Raw genomic sequence first — 22,605 nt, forward strand, 5'->3', positions numbered from 1 at the left:
AATGCGCAATCATTTCCAAGTCCTGTTACTTATAATAATTCCATGTTGATGTGTTAAAAGATTAAATATTTCCTTATTTCTAAAACCGGTTTATATATATATATATATATATATATATATATATATATATATATATATATATATATATATATATATATATATGTGTGTGTGTGTGTGTATAAAAACCTTTACAAAGTGTTCAACAATCCTCTTTGTAAAATGATATTTCTAAAACGGCCTTGTTCTGGTGATCTAACTTCACTGTGTTAATATTATGACCTCATTCTGGTAGTTGGTCTGTGAATGCAGGTCACAGATCCGGTACCAGTCAACTCGTGTTGGGTCTTCCTCATCAGAAATAAATGGAACCCGGCTGAGAATGAACTGTAAGGTTGTTTTCTCACATAAAGACGCAGAACAAGAGCTTTTCACCAGAGCCTGTTTAACTCCTGCTGAAGTCCTGATGTTCATCCAGAAGTCTGTCACACATCGGCAGTTATCGTCTCACCACTGAAACTGAAGTATTATTTTTGTTCATCACTGTGAAACATTTGTTTTATGAGTGTGAAAATTTATGAAAACTAATGAACAACCAAAAGTAAACCAGCAAAATTGAACAAATGATAAAACCAACATAAAAATGTAACATTCACAGTACGAACGGTGAACGTTGAGATGCTGCATACATCCTGAATTGGTGGTTCGCTGAGGAATAAAGCATCCCTGCCTGGCTGCGATATGTGACGTTTCTCAGCTCTGACAAATAAAACTTACATTTTTATTCTATGTTTTGTTATCGACCAGAAGGGGGCGCCACAGCTCTAACATTTACAGCTGTTTTGAGAGCTTTCAGGACGAACTGCTGGGATAATGATGTTTCACAGGAACATCTAAACAATTCATGTCTAAAGGTGGCGAGTGTTTCTGTTTTTCTGCATAAATTGTTTTGAATGTTTGATGAGTCAGACTTTGTAAAATCTTATTTTTCAGTTTTAAAGGGTCTTAATATAGAAATGTCCTTTGCAGAAAGTTGCAGACTGATTTGAGGTTTTATTCCAAATCTGCCTGGGGTTTAGGCTGGATGTGAATCAAAGATGGGATTTTAAAACAGGTTTATGATAAGAATCAAGCAGTTAACTTCAGGAGTGCAGGAGTTAAAACCCGTTTAAACTAACCTAACATGTCAATGCAGCAGCTCTGGGTGGTTCTTCTTCATGGGTTTCATTGTCTTCCTCATGTCTGGGTGTTTGTGCGACGTGAGCACGTCTGCAGATCTCAGTAAGTCAGCAAATCTTCAGTTCAATAAAGAGGAAATCTCGTCTGTTTGCTGCTCTTCCGATCCTGGGAGATCTCCACCGGTAAGAGGGTTTCTACTGATTCTCAACATGAAGACGATTAAAACGGGCAAACGTTTTGAAGAAAGCATTGGATAGAAAGTTTTTATGGTTTTTATCCACCTGCAGCAACACTGCTGCTCGACTTTAAAGAAGTAACTTCCTTTATTGGATATAAATATATACTGACACTGAAAAGAAAAAAAAATACAAAGTTATTTTCTGATATTTTTCTTTGTTTGGTCAGAAAACTGTTTGTTTTTATATGAATAGTATAAATTTGCATTCCTTCTTACAGCACTTCTTAATTTGCATCTTATTTCAAAACCAAAATGTTAAGTTTGGATAAATTTATCTGTTTTTAACAATTTAAGGATGAGATTCTTATTCTGTAATTATCAAGTTTTTGTAGTTTGCATGAATTGTTTTTGTCAGATGCTACATGAACCCAAAATCAAAGTAATGTGATCACATGTTGGCTGCTGCTTTTTAGTGTCTCTTCATGTTAAACTTAAAATAAAGTTTAACGTGAAACCGAGACGTTTGGTCATCCTGTTTTCTCTCCCCAGCGTTTCGAGCCATGGGAGCGGATTTCGTCTGTGCAGTTCTGTTCACCGTTGCTTTGCTGCTGTCAGCCGTCGAATGCGATGTGAACTGCAACGGCCATCCAGGAGAACGTGGACCGCCTGGACGAGACGGGCTGGCTGGGATGAAAGGCCAGAAGGGAGAGCCAGGTAGCGTCTTCCCGCTGACACCCAAGTCACACAGGATTGTTTTTAAAAGGAACCTTTTACGCAAAATTCATAGTTTACACGTTTTCTACAGCTTTTAAAAACAAACTAAGTGTTTTAGAAAAAAACAGCTAGCTGGTTTTTGGCAATAAGTTGTTTTTTGGTGTCTGGAAAATGAGCCTAGCCTGTTACCTAGCAACATGAGATGAGCTCCAGCATGTCTGGTCAGCTGGTTTTACCGCTGTAAGCGCTGTACAATGGCTGCTGGAGAAGACATGTGTTTTGTCGTTGATTTACCGTCCAGAAACCCCTTTCTGCATTCTGGCTCCACTTCTGCTTTTCAAACGCGTACAGTTGTATGATTGCGCGTCTGTTGGCAGCCATTTTTACATGCGAGGGTGAACGATGAGTTGAGGGGCGTGGCCAGCAGCAGGTTTAAAGTGACAGGACGCCCTGAAACATATGCAGAGCTGAGCAGATTAAAATCTCATCATCTAAAAATGATTTTGTGCGAAAAACGTAATGAAGATACAACTAACCTGGTCAAGGAAGCGTAATAAGTCACCTTTTTACTTAAATATGTGATTTTATAGCTTCAGCATTTTCAGTTATTGACCGATACTAAATATTTCTCTGAGTTTATGACTACATTGCATCTTTATGTGTATTTAACACGCTGCTGTCACTGTGTTGAGACTTTGCTTTAGTTTGATCAATGACCTCGGATTAAATGATTTCTGCAGAACTTCAGGGTTTTCACTGTTTTCCTGGCTGCAACTTTTAGACCAATCCCTTTTGTTGCATTAAGTATGTATTCACTGGTTTATGGTTTTGTCCTCAGCCGCCTGGGTGGATGGCCCAGTGGACCCAAGCATGCTGCTGAGGCTCAGAGGGGACAAAGGAAACTCGGGGCCACAAGGGCCGATTGGTCCAAAGGGTTACCGTGGTGACGTGGGAGCAGCAGGAGTGGCCGGTCAGCCCGGTCCAGCCGGTCCAGTGGGGATAAACCTGAACTCCGGTAAACGCTGCACATCGTGTAAACACTGAGGACACGTCTGACCTCAAACCCTCCGACAAGCAGAAGCTTCACATAGAGAAGCACCAAAATGACTCATGAGGAGGAAACGGAGACCGTTTTCAGTTATTTGGTCATAAATGTCCCAGGTTTCCCCCTGGACACCTGCTAAGCCCGGTTCCAGTGGCGCTCAGGGACGTTTTCTGGGCGCTCTGCGTGGCCCTTCGAATGATTTTGTGTGGCCCCCAACTGCAATTCAAGAATGATTCAAATGCAAACTTTTTATATGCAATAGGGGTAAAATTATAACCAGCATTGTTGTCTTACAGTAGAAACCGTTTTAATAACCAAGTGTTTGTAGTAGAGACTTTTACCGGCTTTGTTTTGCCTAAATCAGCTTTTATTTAATTTAATAAACTCAACTACATATAGGGAGTGTTTTGGAACTAAGAAACTATTTTTATAACAGATTTGTTAAAAAATAATTGAAAATAATTTTGTGAGACTGTCTTGGGAAAACAAAGTGTCTTCAGTCAGAGGTATCTTTGACCGTAACACAGACTGCTACAGGAGGTTTCTCCACAGCCGTCATTACCTACAATAACTCTGAAGAACTGAATTAATATGAATTATAACAATATTTAATTTCCCTTTGGGATCAACAAAATATTTTTGAATTGAAAACTAGATTAAGTTTCTTTTAATATAAAAATCATTTTAAAGTGTCGGATCCACATTTTATACAAGAAAAAAACAGACAGAATAATTTAATTCATTTTATTTAAATCTTTCTATTATTAGCAGGTTTTTTAAAAAGTATTCTGACTTGTTGACTTTGGCCCACATAACAAAAAGTTTGTGTTTTCAGGACAAAGTTCGTCCAATCAGAATACTCACTCCGCTTTCTCTGTGAAGAGAAATGTCAACCAATATCCACCTTTCAACCAGGTTTGCTAAAAATCACACTTCTACCTGCTAAGGACTGATTTATTATGAATCTAGACAAAACTGAAACTGAAATCTCGTTTGTTTCCTGTCAGAAAATAACTTATCAGGAGGCCGTCGTCAACACAAACAACAATTTCGTCATAAACACCGGCATCTTCACCTGCACAACACCTGGTTTTTATTACTTCACCTTCCTCTCCGTTGCCAAGGTACGCCTCCTCTAATTTGTCACACTGCAATTATGGCTAAAAATGCTGTAGATATGTAGCAGATGTTGAACGTCTGCATGTGTTTTTAGGTCAGCATGTGCCTGGGTTTAGTCAAAGAAGGAGAAGCGGAGAAAATAGTGTTTTGTGATGAAAACACTAGGAACTCTGACCAGGTAAGTGTAAAAAATTAAGCTCAATATGCGGCTTAAAGCTGCAGTTTGGAACTTTAATTTAAAGAAAATCTGTTGTCATGTTTGTGACAGGATAATATGAGAAAGATGTGAAAGATCCATCTGCTCCCAGTGCTATTATTCCCATCTGAACAAATGTACCGCTCCCGACCAAAAACAACCAATCAGAGCCAAGAGGAGGGTCTTGGCGCTGTCAGTAATCCTCGTGAACGCACTGCTAAATGTGCTGAGGGGGTGAAACAACTTACAGAAAAACCGTTTGTCATTGGTGTCTGTGCTAACTAGCATTAGCATTCAGGAAAAGCTATGCTGACTGGCAGAAGCTGCAAAGACAGAGGCAGCATGCACAAGAGCATGATTGACAGCTCTAAAGCCCGCCTCTTAGCTCTGATTGGTTATTTCTAGCTAGCAATGGGAGAAGGAGGAGCTCAATGTTTTCACAGATTATCTGTCTGATATCAAACTGGCACAACATGGTGACAGTTTCAACAAATAAGTAAAAAAATATGTTTTTATAAATGTTGCATAGTGGCTTTTAAAACACAGCTTCTCCTTTTCTCTTATTATCCAATGTGTGTGTTCATTTTTATGTCCTCAGCTGAGAAATACATAGTAAACTGTGAAAAAAACTGCAAAATGTCACCAAAAAGCCTCCAAATAAATGCAAATTCACAGGAAGAACATTTGTCCAGATGCTACAGCTACTCACATTCACCCTGTGATATATATTTATGCTTCAGGGTTTCCTGCCTCTGAAACGTGACATTTGTCCTTTGATAAAACCTCCAGTCAGCAGAGAGGTGGGCGTTTCTTCTCAAAGCCTTGATGCGATGCGCCGTGTTTTCTCCAGGTGCTGTCTGGTGGAGTCGTGTTGGAGCTGACGGCGGGACAGAGAGTCTGGCTGGAGTCGTACAAAGACCAGCAGCAGAGCCTGCAGATAGCGAAAGACGCCGACGCAAGAGACGTCAGGGATAAACTGATCGTGTTCAACGGCTTCCTCATCTTCTCAAATTCGTGATAGAAACAAGTCGAGTCCTCGCACTGCAACGTCTCTGATTTCAGTGTCTGAGGTTCAGCAGCTGCATCACGTAAAATGTTTTCATGTTTACTCATTTCAGAGCTGATTTTTATTAAACTGTGACTCTGAACCTGAAGTTGATCATTTAATGCAGTGATGTCCAAACGTTTGAGAATACAGTTGCAACTACGCCAAATGTTTAGTATTTTTTATTATAATTTTTATTTGCTAAAGAAACAAACTAAACACGCCATATTGTAATGAAATAAGTCAGATCTCTGTAGTTCTTGCAGGTTTGCAACATAAAAGAAAAAAATAAAATAATAATCCTGAATTTTTCTTCTCTTTTCTGTCTTTTCTCTTTGTGGAACAGTTTGTGACTCACTCTTGCTTTATTTTTCCAAGGTTATTAAATAGTCGCCACAGGATGTTTTTAAAAAAAATGTAAAGATGAATACTTTGTGTTGCACATTAGATTTTCCACTTTAAGATTTTAAAATGTGGATCTGCTTCAACTTCCTGAACCGGTGAAACGCTTTCATGCTATTTTTGAACCCTGATCACTGGCCCTCCAAAATCGTGCCGAGGTCCACAAATGGCCCCTGAGCCGCACTTTGGTCACCTCTGATTTAATGCAATAAATATAACAAACGCGGATCAAAATGTCTCTTTGTTATTTTAATTCCGGTATCATCAGTTCACAAAGCAAATATAAATGTTTTATTGTTGTTCTGCTAAGACAACATGTATGTTTTGCTTTTTGTTCATAAAAAACACTGAAGTTATTTTAGTGATTTTTAAAAATTGCACTAAAATAAGTAATTTTACTTTTTAACCTAAACTTTGATGTATTTTATTTTCTAGTCTAGTTATTATCTAGACTATTACGGCCAGATGAAGAGAATAATTCTGAAGATAATCATAATGTCACAAGCATTAAGGGACAACAAGCACTTGTCCCTCAGTGGGGTCAGGAGGGTTGCTGGTTCCTCTCCTGCTAACATTCTGGGCGAGAGACGGGGTCACCTGGACAGGGCAACACAGAGACACACAGGACACACAACCATGCACACACACACTCACACCTAGGGGCAATTTAGACAGACCAATTAACCTGACAGTCATGTTTTTGGACTGTGGTAATAGAAACCGGAGTACCCGGAGAAAACCCACCATGCACAGGGAGAACATGGAGACTCCATGCAGAAAGACCGGGAATCGAACCCAGAACCTTCTTGCTGCAAGGAAACAGCACTACCAACTGTGCCACTGTGCAGCCCTGAGAGCAAAGTCATAATAAATATTATTATTATTATAATATAATTTATTATATAAATTGTATGAGGACTCCTTGATCGGAGCCACGGAAACAAACTTCCCTCCTCTGTAGACGCTGAGTCACAGCCAGGAGAGGTGAAGTTAAGGTACTTATAATTACTCATAATTATCATTTTCATCCATTGTTTACACCCAGGTTGACAGCATCTGGCGTCTTCTGAAGCAGAATTATGATGATGAAAGTCTCACATCAACAATAACGTAAAAGGAAAGTTAAATCCAACAGATGCTTTGAAATTAATCCCATATCCGATTTAGCTTCACATAAAGAAGTGGCACAAATCTGATTTTTGGGGGTTAAAAAACATCAGAATTGGGTCGTGGAAAAGTAAATATGGTTGTCATTCACCTGCTGTGAACGTGTCTTTAGCAACATGAGAGAGATATTTATCTTCTCCTCAGTTCGTAAAACATGACAATCCTTCCTGGCTGTCGCCGTTTGTTCGATCACCAGATTGTTTTCGTTTAATTGTGCGAAGGAAACGAAACAATCTGGTTTTCTGCACATCCTCTTTCTGGATTACTGTGCCACACACCCTGACCTGACCTGACCTTTGCCTGCTGTCATAGTGGAGCTCCAATGTTTCTCAATCCTTTACAAGCTTAAACTAAACTGAACCAGAGTCGGCCCAAAGCTGCAGAGCTGCACAGAAAAAACACTCCAGGTTTTAGCCTAGAATCTCTTTTTGACAGATAAAACAAAATAAAACAAAGAATTTAGCATCTTTTTCAAACTGAGAGAAACGTCAATATTTGTATTATTGTTGGATTTTACACTGACACCCAAACCAGCTGGAAATATCTTTTAAAAAATTTTTTATGTGTCCTGTTTGGTAGTGTACGCTGTACAAAAGACAACATTTCTAATTTACGGTAAAATACCGGCAGCTGTGGTTGCCAGAATTCTACCGTATAAATACAGATTCTACAGTATTTATACAGTATTTATAAAGTAAAATCTGTATTTACAGTGTAAATACGGTAAACACCATATTTAAATGCAATTTTACCGTATTTAGGTGGTAAAATACGATTTTTACCGTATTTATATGAAAAAGCATGAATACGTTAAAACACAGGAAAATTCTGGCACCCATGGGTGACTGCAGATACAGAATGTATCTGTAAACAACTGAATCCAATCAGTTTGCTTGTATATAGAAGTTTTACCTATTAAAAAGTTCAATAGTCAACAGCGGGAGTGACGAGCCACAGGCCCCCAGAACCCGACTGGCATGGAGGAGATCCGACCCACAGGTTTCCAAAATCCTTCCAGAACACGCAGGAGGTCAGATCGATTTGACCTGTGAAGACGCTGCTGCAGTCATCAGTGCGACTAAAGATAAACTCGTGGAAGAGTTTCTCTAGTGCTGAGACTTTAGTCCGATAGAAGGCCGACTTTATAACCGTCTTCATGTGGCTCTGAAGGTTCAGGTCAGAGTTCAGCCTGACCTCTAGTTTCCTCTATAATAACTGAAGCTGACGCTACATATGACTTCTGTCCGCTTCCTATCGAAACATAGAAATCCCGGCTGACACCAACTGGACCAACTGAACCAACTGAACTGAACCAACTGGACCAACTGGACCAACTGGACCAACTGAACTGGACCAACTGGACCAACTGGACCAACTGGACCAACTGAACTGGACCAACTGAACCAACTGAACTGGACCAACTGGACCAACTGGACCAACTGAACTGAACCAACTGGACCAACTGGACCAACTGAACTGAACCAACTGGACCAACTGGACCAACTGAACTGAACCAACTGGACCAACTGAACCAACTGAACTGAACCAACTGGACCAACTGAACTGAACCAACTGGACCAACTGAACCAACTGGACCAACTGAACTGGACCAACTGGACCAACTGAACTGGACCAACTGGACTGGACCAACTCTCCAGCCGTACCAGTAATATGCGAAGGTCAAATGAGGTCCAACAGAACCAGCACATCCATATAAACACGGTCCGTGTTTATATGGATGTCATTGAACACTTTGACTAGGCCAGTCTCAGTACTGTGGTAACCATGGAAACCGGATACGTCAAACGTGGTCAGGAAACCATTTCACTGTTGAAACACAGATTTTTCAGTCACTTTTCTGATGAATGGAAGATTAAAAAAAAGTGGATATGGCAAGACCTGTTGAGCGATAATAAACACAAACTTAAAGGAAACCCAAAGTAAAACACCAAATCTCAGTGACTCCTCCACTTATGTCCCCTCCTGTGGTTCCGATCTGCATGAGAACCAAACCGTTTCTGAATGCAGCGTTTCATTCTGGACGTTCAGCTTCATCTGTACAGTATTTGTCCCGTGTCTGAAGTTACTGGTTTGCCGTTGGGAGTCTGTTCTGCCTCTGGATCTGCGGCCGTCTGTACCCTCCCAGAAATGCAGAACTGTCGGATCAGAAATCTTTCCTCACACGACTTTCTGCTGACTTCCTCGTCCGGCTGCTGCAGGACTCGGAGCTTCTCTTCAGTCTGCTTTTTACTCCCTCAGGTAGGTTTTGGATCCTTAGTACATTTATTTTAATGCTGATTTTTGGTTTTATGGTTATCTCCTTTATTAAGTTTCAAAGTTTTTGTCAGACATTTTAATGTGTCTCCTTCTTAATTCCCTTCTCCCTGTTTCTCCTGTTATTTCCTCCTTTGACCTGATTTTCTCATATTTAGTTAGATTTCATTTTCCCATCCATTCATTTCATTTTCACATATTTGACCCTCTGAGTTTCTCCTCGTTTCCTCCTCTCCTCATTTCCTCCTCTCCTCGTTAGCCTCATGTTCCTCCGTCGTTTTCTCCTAACGGGAGCTCTGCTCTCATTGGCTGGACCTCTGCTGGTCGCCATGGAGACGTGTCCAGCAATGCCAGGGATGCCAGGTCTGTACCTGTATGTTGCACAGCAGGATGGATTGTTTGTAGGTGTTTCTGTGATGTTTTGTGTCGTTCCTCAGGTATTCCTGGACTTCCCGGTAGAGACGGCCGCGATGGGCAGAAAGGAGAAAAAGGAGATCCAGGCAGGTTTTCCAAAATGTTTGTCATGTTTGGGTTTTCGTTGTCAGATCCGGTTTAATGTGGTACGTCTTTGATTATTTTCACACCGATATGTTAATTTATGTTTTATGGGAATTAGCAAAACATTAGTAGTAGCTAAACCTCTCAAGCTTTCTTCACATTACAGCCATACATTTTAATCTACTTCAATGGATTTTTATGCAATAAACCAAAATACCACAATGTGATGAATAATTGGGAATTGGAAGGACAGTAAAACAGGATTTTCAGATCATTTCACAATAAAATCTTAACGAAGCATCATTGTACTCAGAACCTGGAGTGAGTAGACTGATGAAGCTTCGTCATTTTTGGGTCAACCTGAACCAAGACCTCTGAAGACACTGAGCAAAACTTCCATCCATCCATCCATTTTCTTGCACCCTTTTTCCCTCAGTGGGGTCGGGAGGGGTGCTGGTGCCCATCTCCAGCCAACGTTTCGGGCGAGAGGCGGGGTCACCCTGGACAGGTCGCCAGTCTGTCGCAGGGCAACACAGAGACACACAACCATGCACACACACACTCACACCTAGGGGCAATTTGGAGAGGCCAATTAACCTGACAGTCATGTTTTTGGACTGTGGGAGGAAACCGGAGTACCTGGAGAAAACCCACCATGCACAGGGAGAACATGCAAACTCCATGCAGAAAGACCCCAGGCCGGGAATCGAACCCAGAACCTTCTTGCTGCAAGGCAACAGCTCTACCAACTGCACCACTGTGCAACCACAGCGAAACTTCCTGGTTCAGGAAATGTAAACAGAATGGAGTGGTGTCAGATTGTAGCGGTTGTAGGATTTCTCTTTTGTCTTTGGCTAAAGTCTAGGAGCTATTTCTCCCGCTAATGCTAAACTAGCGGGTTTGTTTTGGTTATATTTACCCAGAATGCCCTGTGAGGTAGTCCACTTCCTGCTTTTGGAGCGGTCTCCAGTCCGCTTAGCGTTCACATATGGAGTTCAATTAAAATTAAAGTGGACTAAACAGTTAAAGTTAAAACAAAGTGCAAAGATATTTTAAATTAATATAAACCAACTTTCTGTTAATTTCTGTACACAAAATCTTATTTGCAAAAACTCATTTTAAGAAAGAAATTAAATATTTTTACATAAGTAAACCAAAATGGTATAAAAACCAGTTAATTTCTGTTTCTAGTTTAATATATTTTTAACATTTTATTTCTTAGTATGAGATTGTAGTGGAGCAGCACCGATCTGGTCCAGGTTCTCTGAAGAGACGATAAAATGTAAACGTCCACTCACTGTTGTTCCCCAGGAGCAACAGAAAGGACCGGCAGCCTGGGGCCTCAGAAGGGCCTGAAGGGGGAACCGGGCCTGGCGGGACCGCCCGGCAAGCGAGGCCCGTCAGGGGAACCAGGAGGACCAGGCAGCGCAGGGATTCCCGGGCCTAGAGGAGAGCCAGGAGAAGCTGGGTACAACAACACAGACAAGCAAAATAACAATAAATCTAATTTTTATAGAGCTTTTTCAGACACTAAAAGACGTTTTACCAGAGAAAAATAAACAATAAACATGACAAACATGTGAGTAATTTAAAATAGTTACAATATTTAGTTTAAATGAAGGTGTTTCTATGTGGAATTAAACTTAAACTAGCTTAAAAATAAAATATTAAAAAAGATTAAAGTATAAAATTCAACAATTTTAAACAAAAAGTTCAGACAGGAAATGAGAAGGAAGAAATCTGTCAAACCAATACTTAAATACTTTCAATCTGGACTTTATTTGATTTGAGTACACTGATGAGTTAAACCCCTTTGAAAATTATTTATGATTTTTTTTCTTGTTAACTTTTTTATTTCAGTTTAAAGCAAATTCACAGCAAAGCTTATTTTAAGGTCTAATTCAACACAGTTCAGCTGATTAAATCAGATTCAAACTTCATTATTATTATAATTATTATAATTACTGTCATTATTGCAGTCTTGTTTCTATTCTATTCTATAGCTGGCAGCTCATTTTCATTTAAATATACAAATCAAAGTCACATTCATTATCAAAGGAAACCTGGCAATGACATCAGCTTTTCAGTTCCTGGTGAAGCACAGGGCGACTGCAGGGGGGAACAACCTCGTTTTGGCCGAAACGATCCTCCACCAGAAACGCAGTGGAGTTGAGCAAACATGCGCCCTAAACTAAGTTGAATTAGGAAATAAACAGTATTGCAGTAGTTCTGCCACTAACTGAATAAAATCTTGTAAAAAAAGGTTCTCAGGTTCAGAACCAGAACCTTCAGAACCAGAACCTTCCTGTTTTCTGCAGGTCGGATGCGGCTCAGCAGAAGGCGGCCTTCAGTGTGGCCAGAGGAACGTCCGTGTTTCCTGCTAAAAGCAGCACAATTCGGTTCACTAAGGTCATAACCAACATCGAGAACGACTTCAACACGGAGACGGGACACTTCAGGTGAGCGTCGTAAACTCCGGTTTCCAGTCGATGTTTCCAAACGAGGTTTATGGATCTCCTCCTCCTCCTGATGTCTGTGTTGGGCTCTAGGTGTCGGGTCTCGGGGATGTACTACTTTGTGTATCACGCTTCTCTGGAGGATAAACTCTGCGTGCAGCTGAAGCTCGACGACAAGCTGCTGGCGTTGTTTTGTGATAATCGCCGTAAAAAGCAGGTCAGAGCGGGAGGCGACATTTTTATTCAGAGTCCAGTCCTGAGAGGAACCATCCTGCATCCCTGCTGAAATCCCACCAGCACCTGCTTTCCCATTACACATATTATTGCACAGATTGAAATTACAAAAATAAATTTGCTCACCGGGAACACAGCAATTTTTAAAAAACTAATTAAAAGTATTGAGTAAAGGTGAGGTGGTTTTTTAAAGCACGTTTTACATGAATCACATGATCCAGAAGTAACTTCATCAACGTTATTAGAAACACAGAAGAAGACGACAGGAAGTAGGAAGATGATGGCTTGTTTTTGTTTTGCATCACACAGTTCACACAAAGTTTTGTGTCATTCCATCTGTTCAATCCGTAGCTCTTCTGTGAAATCACCGACTACAATTTCCCCAAAACGCCGCATAGGGAATGTCGGTCAAAGCCTGAGCAAGACGGCGACGTACTCTGATGTCTGAATTATTGCGTGAACAAGCTTATTCACGTGATTTTAATTTCACTTCTTTTTTGATGGAAACACCGCAATTGCGAAAGTGTGTTTTTTCGACATCAGCGGAATATAAACAAAGATTTGTTCAGAAATCATTCAGCTCTGCAGAGGCTTGTTAACGAGCCATTCATTTTATCCAGGTGTGTCGAAGCAGGAAGCCGTCTAAAGGCTGCAGGATGGTAAACTCTCCAGGACTGGACCTGAAAACCTGTTTGGGAATTAATCTGGTTTTCCTGCAAAGCAACAAATTACAAGCATATTGATTTCTCTTCATGCACATAAAGCAAAAATAATCATGATCAAACTAAAACGGTGAGGTGATGTGCAGTAAGACTGAGGCCTTCCCTGGTTCCAGGTGACGTCGGGCGGGCTGGCCGTCTACGTGTCTCAGGGTCAGGAGGTCTGGCTGGAGACCAGGGACAACAGAGGGATGACAGGAAGAGCCAACGGATTCAGCATCTTCTCTGGGTTTCTGCTGCACCCTTACTGACCTCCAGCAACAATTACGACCACAGAAATTCATGTTACTTTTCCTCTTTGTGTGTCTCCTGATCGGATTTTACTCAAAAACCAAACTGAGATGTTGAGAATGTTTTTCAGTTTAATCGATTCCTCGGTTGGATTGATTATTTTTGTGTCACCAGTAAAAAAGATTTTCGGCTAAAACCAAATGTCCCGTTTCCTTCATTCCTTTATTTTTGTATTTTAACTCATCACTATGATAAATTATGAACAAAGAGTGGCAACAAAAACGCTAAGATTTCTCTGCACTGAGAGCTGATTCCAGTTGGGACTGAATATTTTGATTTGCCAGAATAAGAGATACGTTTTATTTATCCCACCCACCATCTTCAAATAAAGTTGGTGAAAGTGAAAATTTGAGTTTGTGCTGCTATCATTTTAAAAATATTAATAACGTTTCTGCAGGGCATCAGAGGTCATCATCAATATTTTCAAAGCAAAAGCAGCACAAACACACCACAAGCGTTTGACGCCAATTTTGTTAGATTTGAGTAATGTGGATGGCTGGATGACCTTTAAACTTTTATTCATATTTTCAAAGCAAAAGCAGCACAAACAAAAAAATTTGCTGCACAAACCAACACAAAGGTAGTCGAGTTGATTGACAACAATTTTGTCTGATTTGAAGAAGGTGGAGAGTTAGCGTACTTACAAAATATTTAATGTAGCTTCAACAGAAACATTTAGCTTTCTGACTAAAAGCTTTAGAGCTAACTGGTAAATTGCCAGTACTTATGGCGCTTTATCAAGTCCAGAGGATCCCAAAGCGCTTCAACCTACATTCAGTCATTCATGCACAAACTAAACGTTTAGTTGGAACTGTGACATTTGGAAATGTTTGACTGAAGAGGTGAAAATATGACCCCCAATTTCTCTCCTGTTACAGGATAAACAATCTACAGTTTTCCTGCTAAGTTTTGACTGCAATTTTACAAACAACCCATAATACAAGCATTTTATTGAGGGTTTTTTGATCTTATTTTACTTTCATGTAATTTTTTTTTACCTGGACTTTTTTGTTTCAGAAAATACAGGGAAACATAACTGCATTATAGCGGCTGCACAGTGGTGCAGTTGGTAGAGCTGTTGCCTTGCAGCAAGAAGGTTCTGGGTTCGATTCCCGGCCCCGGTCTTTCTGCATGGAGTCTTCATGTTCTCCCTGTGCATGGTGGGTTTTCTCCAGATACTCCGGTTTCCTCCCACGGTCCAAAAACATGACTGTCAGGTTAATTGGTCTGTCTAAATTGCCCCTAGGTGTGAGTGTGTGTGTGGATGGTTGTGTGTCTCTGTGCTGCCCTGCGACAGACTGGCGACCTGTCCAGGGTGACCCCACCTCTTGCCCGGAACGTTAGCTGGAGATGGGCACCAGCAACCCTCCCGACCCCACTGAGGGACAAGAGTGTAAAGAAAATGGATGGATGGATAACTGCATTATTATCTATCTAAAACCAAAATAACAATAAAAATCATGCAATGTGATGCCAGAAGGAGTTTTATAATGCTAAGACAGAAGTCTTGTTTTCTGGTAAGCAGGATTTTCTGTATAAATAAACATGATTAGAGAAGTTTAGGATAAAGAAGATATCTGATTAAATGTTGAAAGTGTTGATGCTTCACCTCCTGACGTTCTGATTCTGTAATTTTGCAATCTTTTGTTTGTGGACGCAGAAGTGAAATATTTAAGCAGGAAGTTGGTAAAAACTCTACGTGATAAAAAAGTGATGATGAAGCAATAATGGGCAGATATAAAACAAAACATTTAACATTTTGTTCTGGTTTGTCTTTTAACTTCCCGTCCAGATTCACTGAAACACAGACATCGATCCCACCCTCTGCATGGACCTCAGTATCTGTTCCACATATTATTTAATATCGTCAGCAGTATCAAGCTACATTTTTTATATCAACACATCTTAAGTAAGCTGCTCGGTCAGCTTCTCTTGTGCTCAGATCCTCTTTTCCATTTTTCATTCTGGGTTGGTCTTCACAACCAAACCACAAAGGATAAAAACAATCCAACTTAATATATATTTGCATTTTTAACTAGAACTGAATTTTTGACCTCATGGATCAAACTAAGTTTCATTTTGACCATTCTGATGCTTTGGGTTTCAGCGTATCGTGCAAAAGTCTCCGTGCAAACCCTCGTTTCCAAGCAGCCAGTTTTCCCCGAACCACCTTAAATGTGTCTTTATCAATAGACTTTCTGCTGCTCTGAACGTGTTTTTAAGTTTTCGTTTAGTCTTTGGCTCCTTTATCACTTTAAAGAATGAAGATTGAATCAAGATGTTGGAAAGTTTTACTGCTCAGAGATAAACTATGAAAGTTAGATGCAGGATAACTGATTGTTTTGTTTTGGCTGTTTTTGAATCATCCTATTAGTTTTATTTCTCTATTGTTTTTGTTTTCGTTTGAGAAGAGTGACATGTTACGAGGGAGAGACTGTTAAATAAAAGTGGGCCCAGTTTGAACCCTTGAGGAACCTCACAGTTAATAATTGTTCTCTACAAATTTATAATTACCAACTGGCTCAAAATAATCCCTCCATGGTTTGGTATAACTCTGAAAATATTCATTCATTTTCTACATTCACCAGTACTGCCAATTAATTTTTGATTAAGTTTAAGTTACATGTTTCTGATGTAATCATTAAGCATTTGTAATATTCAAAGTACCAAATGGAATTAGAGTGGAAAAGTTCTGAAGTTAAACGATGCCGATCTATTTTCCCTAAGTATTTACACCCCTCATTTTCTACAATACTTACTAATTAATCAGCTTATGGAGGCAATTGTTGCTCTGGTTTTTATTTAAGGGTATCGGAGTGAGTTTGTTGAATTTTAATCAGAAAAATCTTCCTCTCATGTCATACTGTTGTGCTACTTTGTGTCGGTCTGTGATATTAAATCCAAATAATATGGTGGCCGACAGGTGCAAATGCACAGCAACAGAGAAAACATGCAAACAAAAAAACACGCGCACAAATGAAAGGCAGCAAACATAAAAATAGACGCAAACAAAATGCAAATAAAATGCAGCAAACAAAAAAGAGAGACGCAAACAAATGAAATGCAGCAAAGCGTGGCTTTCATCAGTCAAACCCATTTGCTCATGAATAAATTAAATACTTTAGTGAACCAAAGATTTTACAGCTATTGCCTGCCTTAATATCTGTCTTCCACCTCCACTCATAGGGGAAAACTATCGGGAGTTTTTAAAACAATTTGCCGGGAGACATGCGTTCTCTCTCGGTGTGCCGAGCCTGGAGCTCCCGGCCAGCTGACAGCTGGGAGGGGAGCCGGCTGTTGATGCAGCGGGAGCAGACAGGTCCGAAAACGTCGGAGCAATATTGCAATTAAGTGATTTATTGATGAACCGAGTAGATATTTCAAATCTATACATCTACATTCCCGCCTATAAACATTGTAAAAAATCATTTTGTGTAATTTTAAGTATAATACAAATAATTTTGCCGCCATTGCTGCTTTTCTGAACACCCGCTTTAAAGGATGCAGAACCTAAATTTGGACACAGCTGTTTTTTGTTAGACTCCCTCTAGTGGTCTGGAGCACTTCCGTTTTCAGCACTTTTTGTTTGCATCTTTTCTTTTGTTTGCTGCATTTCATTTGTGGTTGTATTCTTTTTTGTTTGCGTCTCTTTTTTTTGTTTGCTGCATTTTATTTGCTTTTTGTTTGCGTTTATTTTTATGTTTGCTGCATTTCATTTGTGCGCATGTCTTTTTTTTGTTTGCATGTTTTCGCTGTTGCTGCGCATTTGCACCTGTCGGCCACCGTAAAATAATGATACATTGAAGATTTTTTTTTTTGTCCTAATGTGATAAAAAGTGGAAAAACTCCTGCGGTGTGAATACTTAGCGTGGAGTTGTGGAAACACTGTCAGGATTAAAAAAATAAAAAAAAAAACACCAAGGCAGGTTGTAAATTCTGTGGCTTTTAAACTTTTAATTTATTTAAATTAAATCCCCTCAGTATTCTCAGTGTTCTCCAGATGATAAATTCATATTTAACACGTTTAAAATAATTATTTTCCCAGCTACTTGCTGTGAAAAGTCTGTGTTGTATCCTAAAATTGCTTTAATGACACCAGCAGAGGGTTTTCTTGCTCTCTTGAGTTTCACTTCATGTTTTCTTCCTGATTCTGCGTAGCAGGACAACTTTCCAACGTCTTACTACTGCACCACAGGACGACGGACATCATTAGTGCAAATGGTGAGATTATCTTAGATTTTATAAAATGTTTTACTACAGGAAGTAAAGTTCAAATCGTGAAAGTAAAACGTTGATAGATGGAGATGTGAGCAGCTTCCCTGATGGACTTAAAACGCGTTCAGAAGGACAGACCTCGTCTTCAATTCACAGAAAATTGACTAAATAGCAGTAAAGAGATGCTAAATTCATGCTGAGATAAAATTAAACATAATTTGCTCAACACTCCTGATAAAATCCCAATGATGCGTTAAAATGAGTGGATGTTGTGGTTCAGTTTGTCTAAATACTCTGGATTACAGCACAGATTAAGATAACTTTAGGTCATGTTACTTTATTAGTGCCTAAAGTGAAATTACTATATTTAAGCAAATTTAAGCAAGATATTAGACATTTTTATATCAACTTTTTAATTCATTGCCTCAGACAAAATTGTGGAGTGTGAAAAGTGAATTATTCGTCCTCTGAATTTCCAGCAAGGCTAAACATTTGGCTGACAAATTTTCTGAATTGGCCAGGAATGTGGTTTTCCACTGTCTTGAAGATAAATGCATAGAAAATATTGAGGAAAAAAGGCAGACACTGTTCTATAATCTCGGCTGTCAGCGTTATTTGAAATGAGTTTTAGGGATGGTGAATGGCACGATGCCTTACAATTCCTGCTGATAGCAGGTAAAACATTGAATAATTCATTTGTCCACTCATAGATGGATCTGCTAGCTGTTGGTTGCATTGTATTTTATTTTGTCACATTTATACACTAGTCTTAGTTGGTCTATCACGCAATCTCCCAATAAAATACATTAAAATGTGGGTTTTAATGTAAAAAAATTGGGGAAAATTCAAGCAGGAAATCTAAAGAAAGCTCTTTAAATTTGTGCTATTTTGAGTTATTCTGTCTAAAACTATCCATTTGCTTCACACAGAAGGTTTGGGTTCCAGGCGGCTATTGAGAAGCGATTTCTTCCCGTTTTAAATTTTAAAGGTTATCTAACACGTTATAAAGGTTATCTAACATGTAAATACTGTTTTATTAAAGTTAATACAGAAAGTGAACCTTTTAACGTTACAACACTGACACACAGCGGTGTATATATTTTCCCAACTGTGGCTAAAGCTGCTGCTAGCTGGCTTACTCTCCGATCGGAGGCTGTTTATTTTCTACACAATCAGAGAATGGTGAATTAACGAGTAATAACAGCTATCTAACACTTAAATGCTGTTGTTATTAACCTTACCTTTTATTATATCCTTAAGATAATCACACCGGAAGTAAAGATACACCTCTTCGAGTTATGGCGGCCATTGTCTGACGTCACTGTGAAAAGGGTCTATTGCTAACATTTGTTGTGACGTATGGCCAGTTTGCAGCTATGAAGCTTACCGGAAGTAGTCTGCTGTAAACAAAGAGAGGAAAGCCAATCCAAACGTTAATATTTGGAAGCGTGGCCAGCAGACTTCACGTCCTCCGCTGCCGTCGCTAAAAACTACAGACAGACTACAATATTAACAGGGCAGAAAATCAACATCATTTTTCACAACTTCTTTTCCGTTCGCGGATTGACCCGGTTGAAAATCCACCGGAGGGAACCGAAGCTGAGAAGAAAAAGCCCAGACGGTGCTGGCTGATTTTGAGTACTAGTCACGTATTTTGGGTCTGTATTCTGTTTCTGTCCAGGCCCTCCAGTGGCTGAGCTGCAGTACTGCATGGCTTCTTCTCTTGGCCTGCATCGTCCCGGTGGACATGCAGTCCTGCACCGGAGGAATCCCCGGGATCCCTGGGATCCCCGGCACCCATGGACCCAACGGGCAGGACGGCGTGAAGGGGGAGAAAGGAGATCTAGGTGAGCTCAGGCCGGACAGGAATTGGATTTAAGATCAACTTTTTGTCTTTGTATTGACACGTATTGTCATGTTGACATTGACATGTATTGTCCATCAAAGGGCTGATGGACCTTTGAGCTTTAATTCATATCTTCAAAGCAAAAACAGCACAAACAAAAAAATTTTCTGCTCAAGCATAGTTAATTGTCACGACTTTTCGTGACCTCTGGAAACATTTATTGCTATCTTTAAAATGACAGTGGGACAAACGAAAATGGATGCTTCTCAAATGTACCGTATTTTCCGCACTATAAAGTGCACCGGATTATAAGGCGCACTGTCGGCTTTTGAGGAAATTGAAGGTTTTTAGGTGCGCCTTATAGTGCGGAAAATACGGTAGTCGAGTTGATTGACACCAATTCTGATAGATTTGAAGAAGGTTGGGGGGAAGCTTCACTCAGGTGCCGATGAGGCATGTAATCAATGTTTACCTCCCTGAACAGGTGAAGGAGGTCAGCCAGTCAGGGGTCAGAAAGGGGTGGCTGGCATGCGGGGCCCGCCGGGCCGGCCTGGTATGAAGGGGGACATGGGCCTGCCAGGCCCTGATGGATACCCGGGCCAGAAAGGGGAGAAGGGAAGACCCTCCAGCCTGTCCAACAAGCAGAAATCCTTCTTCTCCAACAAGAGAGCCGTTTCAAATGTAGCAGAGGTGAACATGCGGATTAACTTCAACAGGTGAGAGGAACCGGCCAATGCTTTTACAGAAACCAGGGAGTTTCCATCCAGCAATACTACTGTCCATCCACCCAACCGTACATCAACACATCCATCAACATATCCAACAATATATCCACCAATACATCCAACTGTCCATCTATCTTAACATTGGTCCATCCGTCTGTCCACCCACCCACCCATCCGGTCTCCCATTCCTCCATCCTGCAAATTCTCAATCCATTCTTTCCTAAGCCTGAATCATTTAGCTGCAGTAACCTGGTAAAAAAGCTGCCAAGCATCTAAAAGTTGCAGGATTGCAGTTCTTCTTAAGCTCTCTGATACTGCCTTAAATCACTATTAAAGATTAACTTAAACATGTTTAAGTTAAAGCAAAAACCTGTTAATACACCAAGAAATTGCAGAAGCAACATTTCACTTTTGAACAAAATGAACATGTGCTTTAAATTCCCGCAGAGTGATTTTGCCTGCGTTGGAGCCACAGTTTCAAGGAGAGACGCTGGTAAACGGGACGTTCCAGTGTACAATCAAAGGAGTGTATTTCTTCAGTTTCCACGTTTCAGCAAAGACCCGCGTGAGTCTCAGGGTTCTGTCTACTCAGACCATCTGCTTTACCTGCAGATTTCAGGCTGAGTTTCACCATGATTTCACCACGCAGGTGTGTCTGAAGCTGATGAAGGGCAGCAAGGAGCACTTCACGCTATGCGACAGCTCTGAAAGCTTCTTGGTCACGTCCGGCTCGGCGGTTCTGGACCTGGAAGTCGGAGATAGCATTTCTGTGGAGTCATCCAGGTACAACAGCATAGTGGTGTTGGACACCACCAGCAGCCACAGCTTCACCGGCTTCCTCATCTTCCCCACCTCTTAAACCGCCGTCCGCCGGACATTTCAAATAGTCAGAGGAAATATTCCTGCTTGGTAATAAAGGCTGCTTCTGCGTCTTTTCTCCAAAAATTACATTTCACGTTTCTCACGAACCCTGCAAAAAACTATTTTGGCCTTGTTTCCAGTCCAAATATCCTTGTACACTTAAAATAAGACAAAACTAACTTATAAGTAGCTTATCAGCAAGAGATACGAGCTTGTTTCAAATCAATAACTCCTTAATTTACTTTTAAGAAAGTTCTAGTTCCACTGGCCGATTATTTCACTTATAACATGGGAAACGTGTTTTAGAAGTGAGAATTTGCTATAAGACAAAAGTCTTGTAACAATACAATACAAATAATTATTTTATTAATATATTAACATTAAGAATTTGTTGACTTAAAATAAAGTATATCTTGCAGAAAAGTTATTTGTAAATTAGCTTTCTTATCTTGTGTACCAAGATATTTGCACTAGAAATAAGACTAAAAATACTTGGTAAGATTTTGTTTTTCAGTGAATTGTTGGACGTCTTGCCTGTGATCATACTGAAACTTGTTTTGTCAGCGTAAAATCGTTGGTCCAGTTTAAATAAAATAAAAATCAACCAGTTTGCTTCATGTTTTATTTTACCAACAACCCATCAATACGTCTCCAAAAAGCCGTCAAATGTATTTTATGTCGGTCTGTGAGATAAAAGTAATTTGTTGTAAAATGAGTAAATGTAGAAAAGTTGTGGAACAGATGTGAATATTTTTGGAGGCCTTAAATATCTCAGGAAGTCAAACTTGTCAGATTCCTCTGAGAGCAGGAAAGAACGCCGTCTGTCTTGTTTTACCACCTAATCTGGATCCATGCATGTTGATAACTTTGGCTTTAATTCTCTTAAGACTCTTCATCCAGACAGAGGACACATTAAAGCTGTATTATCATTTTTAACAGAACACAAAAACCGAGGCAAATAATAACCGAGTAGAGGTCACAGTTGAGCAAATGTCAAACAAAAATGGAGTAAAGCTCCCAAACTCTGCAGATGAGGTATGAATAAAGGATTTATTCCCTTTTACCAGATGCTGCTTTCAAACTGCTATGCAAAGTTTTTGATAAAAAAGAAACAAAAGTATAAAGATAAGAGCACTCCAAGGACGAGATATAAAGACTTTGTTTAAATAAATATCTATTAAATGTCTTTAAGCTTCATGAAATATCAGCATATCATGCCGATAGTGATGGAAGCTATAAAACTAAATCCCAGAGGGCGGGGCTAAGTTTTGGACTTAGCCCCGCCCTTGAGGCGTAGCTCCGCCCCTGAGGCGTAGCTCCGCCCCTGCTCCTTCAGACGCTGGTAAAAACATTAAGGGGTTAATAGAGGAGCCATGTTGCGATACTTCCTTAAGGCGGAGCTTCAGAAAAAGCAGGAACTTTTAAAGAGACAGAGGCTCAATTT

The 22,605-nt window shown here is 40.0% G+C and overlaps 3 protein-coding genes across 6 annotated transcripts; all 3 read left to right on the forward strand.

Moving 5' to 3' along the window:
* The first annotated feature begins 1,197 nt into the window (after nt 1-1,197).
* On the forward strand, nt 1,198-5,780 carry LOC103464340 (complement C1q tumor necrosis factor-related protein 2-like). Of its 2 annotated transcripts, none has more exons than XM_008408367.3 (7): nt 1,198-1,358; nt 1,904-2,068; nt 2,907-3,083; nt 3,949-4,028; nt 4,121-4,237; nt 4,327-4,410; nt 5,279-5,780. In XM_008408367.3, exons 2-7 carry the CDS (start codon nt 1,915-1,917, stop codon nt 5,444-5,446), a joined length of 780 nt encoding a protein of 259 aa, XP_008406589.2. In that variant the 5' UTR covers nt 1,198-1,358; nt 1,904-1,914; the 3' UTR covers nt 5,447-5,780. The 2 variants fall into 2 exon arrangements, with proteins under 2 accessions (XP_008406589.2, XP_008406590.2); XM_008408368.3 differs by having other exon boundaries at nt 1,348-1,489.
* A 3,369-nt stretch (nt 5,781-9,149) lies between these two features.
* Nucleotides 9,150-13,655, forward strand: LOC103464342 (complement C1q subcomponent subunit C-like). 3 transcript variants are annotated; one of them, XM_081606798.1, is made up of 8 exons: nt 9,150-9,301; nt 9,475-9,679; nt 9,754-9,816; nt 11,126-11,282; nt 12,133-12,273; nt 12,364-12,487; nt 13,340-13,470; nt 13,533-13,655. In XM_081606798.1, the coding sequence occupies exons 2-8, from the start codon at nt 9,580-9,582 to the stop codon at nt 13,534-13,536; spliced, it is 720 nt and encodes a 239-aa protein (XP_081462924.1). In that variant the 5' UTR covers nt 9,150-9,301; nt 9,475-9,579; the 3' UTR covers nt 13,537-13,655. The 3 variants fall into 3 exon arrangements, with proteins under 3 accessions (XP_081462924.1, XP_008406591.2, XP_008406592.2); XM_008408369.3 differs by having other exon boundaries at nt 13,340-13,655; XM_008408370.3 differs by having other exon boundaries at nt 9,169-9,301; nt 9,576-9,679; nt 13,340-13,655.
* A 3,934-nt stretch (nt 13,656-17,589) lies between these two features.
* On the forward strand, nt 17,590-21,768 carry LOC103464343 (complement C1q subcomponent subunit B-like). Its single transcript, XM_008408371.3, has 5 exons — nt 17,590-17,735; nt 19,411-19,576; nt 20,060-20,291; nt 20,748-20,865; nt 20,950-21,768. The coding sequence occupies exons 1-5, from the start codon at nt 17,733-17,735 to the stop codon at nt 21,157-21,159; spliced, it is 729 nt and encodes a 242-aa protein (XP_008406593.2). The 5' UTR covers nt 17,590-17,732; the 3' UTR covers nt 21,160-21,768.
* Nucleotides 21,769-22,605: the final 837 nt, after the last annotated feature.

Source organism: Poecilia reticulata, chromosome 5 (genome assembly GCF_904066995.2).
Source record: "Poecilia reticulata chromosome 5, P_reticulata-male-v2, whole genome shotgun sequence".
Taxonomy (NCBI): Eukaryota; Metazoa; Chordata; class Actinopteri; order Cyprinodontiformes; family Poeciliidae; genus Poecilia; species Poecilia reticulata.

Bases quoted from the DNA above. Each gene is read 5' to 3' on its own strand.
- LOC103464340 (XM_008408367.3), top strand. From the start codon at position 1,915: ATGGGAGCGGATTTCGTCTGTGCAGTTCTGTTCACCGTTGCTTTGCTG. The intron at 4,029-4,120 runs GTTTGCTAAAAA...GTTTCCTGTCAG, and splicing joins AATATCCACCTTTCAACCAG to AAAATAACTTATCAGGAGGC. The intron at 4,238-4,326 runs GTACGCCTCCTC...ATGTGTTTTTAG, and splicing joins CCTTCCTCTCCGTTGCCAAG to GTCAGCATGTGCCTGGGTTT.
- LOC103464343 (XM_008408371.3), top strand. The intron at 19,577-20,059 runs GTGAGCTCAGGC...CTCCCTGAACAG, and splicing joins GGGGGAGAAAGGAGATCTAG to GTGAAGGAGGTCAGCCAGTC. The intron at 20,866-20,949 runs GTGAGTCTCAGG...TTCACCACGCAG, and splicing joins ACGTTTCAGCAAAGACCCGC to GTGTGTCTGAAGCTGATGAA.
- LOC103464342 (XM_008408369.3), top strand. From the start codon at position 9,580: ATGTTCCTCCGTCGTTTTCTCCTAACGGGAGCTCTGCTCTCATTGGCT. The intron at 9,817-11,125 runs GCAGGTTTTCCA...GTTGTTCCCCAG, and splicing joins AGGAGAAAAAGGAGATCCAG to GAGCAACAGAAAGGACCGGC. The intron at 11,283-12,132 runs GTACAACAACAC...TGTTTTCTGCAG, and splicing joins GGAGAGCCAGGAGAAGCTGG to GTCGGATGCGGCTCAGCAGA.